The sequence below is a fragment of the Alexandromys fortis genome, unplaced genomic scaffold (assembly GCF_014885135.2).
Source record: "Alexandromys fortis isolate MF-2015 unplaced genomic scaffold, M_Fortis_MF-2015_v1.1 scaffold_58, whole genome shotgun sequence".
Taxonomy (NCBI): Eukaryota; Metazoa; Chordata; class Mammalia; order Rodentia; family Cricetidae; genus Alexandromys; species Alexandromys fortis.
Window position 1 is genome coordinate 8226012 of NW_026067940.1, and position 8877 is coordinate 8234888.

An 8877-nucleotide genomic window follows, 5' to 3' on the forward strand; every position below is an offset into this window, starting at 1 on the left:
GGAAGAGACAGAAATCTTAAATAAATAAATAAATAAATAAATAAATAAATAAATAAAAGAAAAACAAAAACAAAAAAAAGATTCCAGATAAACCTTTGACCTGTCTTTCAGATACCTGTTGATTGGCTCAGCAACTAGTCGGTGTGTGGTCCAAGGTAAAGGAGTTGACTGGAGCGATCCTCTCCCAGAATGTGTAAGTAAGTAAAGACTTTTTTTTTCTGGTAAGATGATATGACACTTACACCGCATTGTATACTAACTGCTGTGTCCCTGTGGCCTCCCTGACCACCATTTGCAATTGACAGACTTTTGGATGTACAGTGAAACCTTTCCTGATCACTCCTTTCTCTCTCCTTACTCATCTAAGTTGTCACGTGTGAGTCCCCTCCAGACATCAGCAATGGGAAACACAGCGGCCGAGATGACGATCCTTACACATTTGGCTCCTCCGTCACCTACAGCTGTGACCCCAACTTCACGCTCCTTGGCAATGCCTCCATAGTCTGCTCTGTGGTCAACAAAACAGTAGGTGTTTGGAGCCCAAGCCCTCCCGCCTGTCAAAGTAAGTCCTGGGTGAATCCCACACTCAGCTGTTCTCGTTTATTTATAAGAATAAGAAACGTGTATGGGGGTAGTGACGGCAATTAAATATAAAGCAATGATTGGAATAATGAGGCAATTCATTTGTTCGGCCATTATGTTACATTCGTTAGAATGATATAGATTATATGATGATAATCTACATTACAATCCTGTACATTTTACAGAAAAAGATTTCTGCAGAACCTCTATTACTGCCTTGCTAACCCAGGGAAACTTCTTACAAAAGCTCACATTTACATAGTGACCAGCCTTCTTTAGATGATCCTCAGGCCTCGATGGCCAAACTTGCACAACCAAATACAACAGAACTGCAGAAGGAGAACAGACAGAAGCTGAGACTGCAAGTGTTGGCAAGAAGCAGACGAGGAGACGCCTGGTGTGTCACAGAGTTGTACAGACACACATCTGTTCACCCCAGATGGGCACCAATGGACACAACAAAATGTGACTTCACCAACATCCAACTCGGTGGAACCAATAGGAGCTTACTAGGCATGCTTACAGAGTGGCTACAGAGCCTTGGGAAGAAGTTACCCATAGAGGGCCGTTGGCCCCATAACAGCTGTATCGCGACCAAGTCCCACCCCATTCTGAATGGTGGCCTCATAAAAGCCGGATCATGCAGTACTGTTTTCAATTAATTGTTCACTTCCTCTATCCTCTATCTGCAAGATCACATGCAGCTGGGGAGAAGACCCGGGAACAGCAGCTGGAGTCACCAGCCAGAGTCTTGTGACCTTGCACTTGAGCGTGTCAATAGCTCCCTCACTACCACCTCTGTGTGTTCTGCTCTAGTTCCACCGTTGGGCGCGAAGTCAGGAATGGGGTTGTGTTAAGTCATCGGCAAAGCACCTCTGTAGAGCCCACTCTCTGAAGGTGAAGGGAAGGCACGACAGGGACAGTTGGAAGTGGGACGGAATGTGGCTGACAGACATCTGTCACCGTCACCTGAAAGAGAAGGGGCTTCTGTTGCATCCCTGCGGTGGTATGGAGAGAATAGGGAGGCATAGGTGGAAGAAATGAAAGGATCTGGTTGGGTGGAGACTGCGATGTGGGGTGGTGTTTGTCCTCTGCAGTGAGGGGCGGGTGTCTGACACTCTGTCACTCCCTGACCTGTGCCACCACTATAGGCTGGTGATCTCCCACCAAGACATTCTGGAAACAACACCATACACCACAATATGGGAAAGATTTGAAGACTTGGAGTCTAGGCTTCAATATTTAGCTATTTCTAAACTTTTTTTTAATTGAGAAGATCAGCTCTATCACAATAACTAGCAGGGTGGGCTCTCAGTTCTTTTTTAGGTGCCTAAAGCAGATATAATTTTTAAACGTGTTCCTTGCATGTATCTGACATAAACTTATATTATGAACTGAGTTAAAATGTTATAGACCAGAGCCATATTATCTTGGGCTATCTTTAGTCCTTTGAAAGTTATCCATTGCCCGCCCTATGTCTGACGTAGCATTCTTGTGACTACCAGAAACTTAGTATCCTTAGCAAACAGCTAGCTTTCATGAATCTAGAGTTTAAGAATTTCATCAGATATTATATAAAGTCCACAGCAGAGTTTTCCCGCTGTAATCATCTACCTGTGGCCCCACCAGCATGTTTGGTAAGTACATTGATCTATGACTTTCTTTGTTCGGTCACTGACAAAATCTCCTGTAACCACTTCCACAGTGGAACCTGGTGTATAGGGAGGCCTGAGTCTGTGTTCCCAGGGCATGCTCACCCATACTGGCTCCAGAGAGAAGCTGTCTTTTATTTCTTTTAAGGTGAGAACTGGGTCAACCCCTTTTCCAGGAACTGCAACTCTCCCCTCCCCCCTCGCCATCTCTCACTATCATTTCTCTCTCACAGCCTAGATGTCTTTTACTTTGCTTCTCTAGAAATCATCTGTCATCAGCCACAGATTCCAAGTGTGTGTGTGTGTGGGGGGGGGGACTTGGCCCCTGTATTTCGACAGTTCTATATTTACAAAGACTCTGTTGAGGTTGGATGCAAGAAGGGTTCTGTTCTCAGAGGCAGCAGCGTCATCCGCTGTGAAGCTAATAGTGAGTGGTATCCTTGTCCCCACTTGTGAGGCCAGTGAGTAAGAACCGTGAAAGAGCTACAGTGTTTGCAACTAAGGTTATCCAGAATATGGATGGGATACATTTATAGGTACAAGTCCACTTTGAATTTCATGTGTTTATTTGGTTGCACACACACACATACACACACACACACACACACACACACCACTGTACACATGTGAAAGAACTCCCTGGAGCTTGTTTTCTTTTGTCATGTGGGTCTAGGGAATGGAACTCAGGTTTTTAGTCTTAGTAGCAAGCACCTGAGCCCACGGAACAGTCTCAGTGACTCCCCAAACCTACCTTAATGCAATAATCGCACACGTTAAATTTCTATTATATTTTTTTCTCCCACTTTTTTTGTTATAAGGAAGACATTCTTGTCAGTAATATTTTACTGTTATTTAACATGTGTATTACTTAGTTTTCATGCCCTGAGTCCACTGGTAATATGAATTAAGTAATTGCTATAAGAATCTTCCTGTAGGATGTGCCAGCAGGACGGCTCAGTGACTAAATGTGCTTGCCTCCAAAAATAATGACCGGAGTTTGGTCCCCAAAACCCACTTTCTGGAAGGTGTTAATGAAAGAAATAGCTTTCATCTCAAAGGAACACAGATGACGGTTTATTCTAGAGCTGTCTATGAGTGACCATGGCCTGAGAACACAGATGTTGGTTTCCTCAAATCCCATTTCTAATGAGGCAATAGTTCCATGAAGTTATTATAGAAACAGAAGGACATAAATCATGCTGGTTGTTCCCTCTGGTAGTCCAGTTCCATCACAGTGGGAAACCTCTGTTACTTCTTGGATGTTGTAGGATTACATCTCCAGCCCTTTAGAGGATATGAAACTAGGAATCTGTTGAGCTGTGGAATTGACCATGATTGCACTTCATGCATCAGCATTATTAAGAGAAAGGGACTTTAGGGGAGAGAGCATTAGAGAGGAACAGGATACTCAATCAAAAACAGTATGGCAGGACCTTAAGGGACAGAAACATTTTCCCATTAAAACTAGAAAGGGGCTTCTTTAAGAGGAATAGTGTAAAATGTGTGTGTGTGTGTGTGTGAGAGAGAGAGAGAGAGAGAGAGAGAGAGAGAGAGAGAGAGGAAGAGACAGACACAGTGATAGATGATAACAGAGATGTAGAGATAGGTAGATGATAAGTAGATAGAAAGATAGATGATAGGGATAGATTATAGAGACAGATGATAGCGATAGAGATGGGTGGATAGATAGATGCCAGATATATGATAGAGATAAATAATAGATAGATAGGTAGACAGATGAAAAAGATGGATGGATGATAGAGATAGATAGAGATGGATAGAGATGGATGGATAGATCGATATAGATAGATAGATAGATAGATAGATAGATAGATAGATAGATAGATATGGATGGAGAGAGAGAGAGCTGCAATGAGAGGGATGGAACAGTGAGGCACAGATGCGTTTTTTATAAGTCCTAGGGCTTTTGTGGAAAGTTGTACACCTTGTGATTTAGTCTGGGACCCTTTATATGACAAGGAGCATGGAGGAGCCAGGCACTGCTCAGGACTGAAAATTAGGAGTTGTAAAATCATAGCACTACACGGTCTCTGAACTCCTAAGAAGAAAGATGCCACAGATGAAGGGTAAGGCTGCTTTCTCAGACTGTGGGATCACGGGAGTAGGCCATGAGATAACATTTACAAAAAGAATGAATTTATACATAAAGAAATCAGAGGAGGAGACATGAAGAATAATGGATAATGGACATCAAATTTGAGTCTCTGGCTTCCTCAAGCTAACTAGAAACAGAGGACTGGATTGTAGCCTCCTCCATCGAGCTGATAGTCGGAGGTGGGCTTTGGGGCAGAGGCTGACATCTGCTAAACTCATGCATCAGGAAGACATAGCCCATTCAAGTCTGTGTAGTGTGTCAAACAGCAGTTCGGGTGAATGAGTCAACAGGTAGATTACAGAGGATACAAACAAGCATGCCATGTCTGGGGTCTATGAAGAGCTTGGAAATCCATTTTAAAAACAAATTTGATAAGACGAGGTGAGCTACATAGTTTGGTGAATGGTATATTTTTGATATTTTAAGGTAGGTTAGGAAAGACTGTTGAGAAGGCATCAGAGGATAAAGGCAGGCTTTAGTATGATTAGGCTTGTTCCAGATGTGTCTAAAGTTAATGTTATTAAATAGTTTTAGAGCCTCAGTCACAAGAATGCTGTCACACACAGAGGAAGGCAATAGCCTGACAAATGTTTTTAAAAGGGTTAACATATTCATCCCAGAATAACTTTGGCTTTGGATCTGTAGTGTTGTAACTCCTATAGATGCCTGTCACAGACATTCTACCTGCATAGGTAGAGCTTGTTGGAGCTTTGGCACAGATGTGGCCTCTTACTGGTGACATCACATTTTTCTGTGCATAGCACTGTTATCTTACCTCTCACATGGCCAGGAGCTGACCCCAGCCCTCATGACTGAGGCTGAGGAACCAGGAAGTCTTCAAGAAGAGAAACGATACCAGAACCATTGAGGAAGAAATTCCTGGATCATATGAATCTATTAATCATCATGACCTGGTGTGATTTTTTTTGTCCTCTTCATTTCAAATAACATTTTATATGTGAAATTTAAAAATTAGAATAATCCAGAACTCAATACGTCCTAAAGAAGAAATCAACGAAGGAAACAAGTATTTAGAATTAAATATAGAAGAGACCTAATCTAATTGTCTCTACCAAGTAAAACAGGAAGTTTGGTAAGCAGATGTATAGATGAATGTCCCAGGGAGGATTAATTCTGTAAATAAAATTTTCTGCTGTCCATCAGGCAAAGGCTATGCAGCAGGTGTTTTACCCTGTAGAATGACATATAAAATTTCACCTAAATATTATGAAGGCACAGCTCAACTCTTTAAAAAAATTCAATAAAGTTTGTGTGGCATTTAGAAATAGCTCAGACACAAAGCCCAGACAATTTTCCGTAGATCTCAAATTTGACAATTTCCCAGGAAGTAATCTTGATTGAACTGGGTCGGATCCCCTAGACTAGTGTTTGTCGGTCACAGTGATCAAACCAAAATGACCTTTAATCCTCTAACGAATTCCAACTCAGCCTCAGTTTCTGCAGCATGGACCCTCCACCCTTTGTTTAGGCTTACTGATTCTGGCTCAGGACCGTCTTGTCTTGCTCCTTTTCTAACCATTTCCTTGTTCTTACATCCTCCTAACATCCAACTTTCTGGTTTTATTTTGTTTTGTTTTAACATCATGAGATACTAAAAATAAAATTTACCAACCTGGTAAGAGAGAATTACACTCAAATTACATTTGTAGCTCTCGTTGTAAGGGAGCTGTTAGGTAATTTTAGATCCTAAATTTTCCCACTAACTAAGGTTTTAGATCATAAATTTTCCCAAGAAAGGCAGAAAACTTTTTTTCTGTTAACCCTTTAATCACTGGTTACTTTTAATACAGTGTAAACAACTGTTCTGAACAAAATTATTATGTTTAAAGGGAAACCCAAGAAGTTTGTTCTGAATCACAAACACATCACAATAAGTTACTCTTGCTAAGTAAAGCTGTGACAGCCATCTTAAATCCCATTCTCATGGCTCTCTTTGCCAGTTCCAATAACATTCTTCATAATGTTTTTCATGGCCAGATGGTTGTACTGACGTACCAGATATTCCCTATGCTTCCTGGGAGGGCAATAAGTTTCCCTTAAGAAATTTTGAAATATTTGAGATTGGGACCAAATTGAAATACCGGTGCAAGCCTGGCTACCGACCGGTTCTCATGGAGCCCCAGATCGTGACATGTCAAGAGAATCTGACGTGGACGCCTTCCAAAGGCTGTGAACGTAAGTGACCTTGAACTAGAGAAAGCCATTCATTGCACAAGTCTTTCTAGTTATCTATTGAACAGGTTGCACACAATCTTTGAAATTTCCTGGGGCCCATTTCAGAACATAAGATATTATTAATTTTTATAAAAATTCAGTGCACATTTGAATAGATGCCTTATTTTGTGATTATTAAGTGTTCTATGTTTGTCAATAAGTTCTGATTCTGTGAGGTTAGGATTGAAATCTCTATATCAGTTTCCACTGAAGGACCGATGACATGTTTAAGCTTTATCTTTTAATCTTTAAAACATTTTTTGGTATCTTGAGATGGCATTCATAGATGTGTGCATGCTTGAAATGGTATATCTTACTGATGTATTTCACATTTATTATTATGAAATGACCCTTTATAGCTGTAGTTTTTGTCTTTAGGATATATTTTCATATCAATACAGCTCACAGCGTATTTAAATTTGTATTGAATGATTTCTGTTGTTCAATATTTTAAATATGTTTTTCAAGCAGGTGAATGTGCAATTAATGTAATTAGTATTGCACTTGAAATTATAACATATAATTATATGACATATAATAGTAAACTATGTTTTCTGCCTTTTGTATTGTTATCTCCTTGACTTCTTTTGAATTAATAATTTCTTTCCTTTCTCTTTATGTGTCTCTTCCTTTGTTTATTTTTCTACACAGACACACAGACACACACACACACACATACACATACCTAGCTTTTATTTGCTTTAGTATACAATGAAAATTATAGCATGCATTTTTAGTTTTTGCTATAATTCCTTCACCTCTTTCAAGGTTAGAAAGACTTAGAGCCCTAATTTACTTATACTCAATTTAGATGCTATTTTTAATATATTTTAACTCTATGTAAATTTTAAATGCCACGTAACTGTTTTCATTGATACCTGCCATTAAATCTCTTCTGATTCTTTTTGTGTGTGTGTGTTGATGAATTTTGTTTGCAAATTAAAAACAATGTTTCAAAGCCATTATCTTCTGTATGTGTTCAAAGACAAAATTAGCTATTTATGTCTATTTATCTCCTAAAACCACTAGTTTTTTTTTTTTTAAATTTCCACCTCCTCCCATTTCCCTCCCCTTTCCCCCCACTACCCGCCTCCCTCTCCAGTCCAAAGAACTGTCAGGGTTCCCTGCCCTCTGGGAAGTCCAAGGTCTTCCCCCCTCCATCCAGGTCCAGGAAGGTGAGCATCCAAACAGACTAGGCTCCCACAAAGGCAATATATGCAGTAGAATCAAAACCCAATGCCATTGTCCTTGGCTTCTCAGTCAGCCCTCATGTCTGGCATGTTCAGAGCATGTGATCAAACCGGACTCTCTTCTGATTCTTTAGACTTACCATGCCATGTTCCTTTCCCCAATGGATAATCTAGTCTCCTTTAGTGAGGATCTACTGGTTATGAAATGTCCTTTGTCTCTTGCCATGTCTTCACCTTACCATTTGGGGATATGTTTTAAGGGCAGACAAGTCTAGACAGACAACTGTTTTCTTTTTTTTTTTTTTTGGTCATATAAATTTTATACCATCTTGGCTTATTTTTGACGTGAATTTTACTATTGTTTACACTCATGATTATTTCAAAGGATTTTTTTCCTGACTACTTGCTAGAAGCTTCCTTTCCTCAGTTTTTCAACACTTTTCCTAGGTGTGTATGATTTTGCTGCACAAACATGGTGATCTGCATTGAAGCCCTGGAAGCAAGAAAGGTGAAAGAGGAAAACTGACTTCATTAGTCTCAGGGGTTAATTTTAGATTATTAGGTTTGTGCATTAAGTGCCTTTACTCACTGAGCCTTCTCTCTGGAACCCAAGTATATTAATGTTAACCGATAACCTTTTAACTCTTGTCCCTGCACACTCTTGGTAACCTCAGAATACAAAACCCAACTTTAAATTATAGAAAACCACAGCTAATCAAAATGGAGCGTTGTTGATCCCAGTCCCAGTGGATATATCTACAAATCACTCCCACACTTAAGTCTCCAGGAACATTGCCAGGAAGACAGGGTGGAAAGAGTGTAAGAGCAAGAGGATCAGGGACTGTGCTGTGAGATTGTCTCTCCTAGGAATGTCAGAAGCTACAATCATAATGTCTCTCCCGCATGACTGCCTACACATGAGCGGAAGAAGGAAAATACTGATGGACATGCCAATAGGGACAGTGAAAATCCCATGAGGTCTCAACACTACACAAAGATCTACAGGCAACTAAGGATGCTGACAATGGAATAGGTAGTCTTCCCCAGGGAAGAACACACCAATTGGTTATTTAATACCAAATGGTCAGCCTTGATAACACAC

The 8877-nt window shown here is 40.3% G+C and overlaps 1 protein-coding gene across 1 annotated transcript in view; it reads left to right on the forward strand.

The window, feature by feature from the left end:
* The window catches only part of LOC126504985 (zona pellucida sperm-binding protein 3 receptor-like), a 51388-nt gene that overhangs the window by 27232 nt on the left and 15279 nt on the right, over nucleotides 1-8877 (forward strand). The window contains 5 exon segments of the mRNA XM_050147609.1: nucleotides 112-197; nucleotides 368-562; nucleotides 2497-2674; nucleotides 2676-2695; nucleotides 6349-6546. Coding sequence (XP_050003566.1) covers nucleotides 112-197; nucleotides 368-562; nucleotides 2497-2674; nucleotides 2676-2695; nucleotides 6349-6546 — 677 coding nt within the window.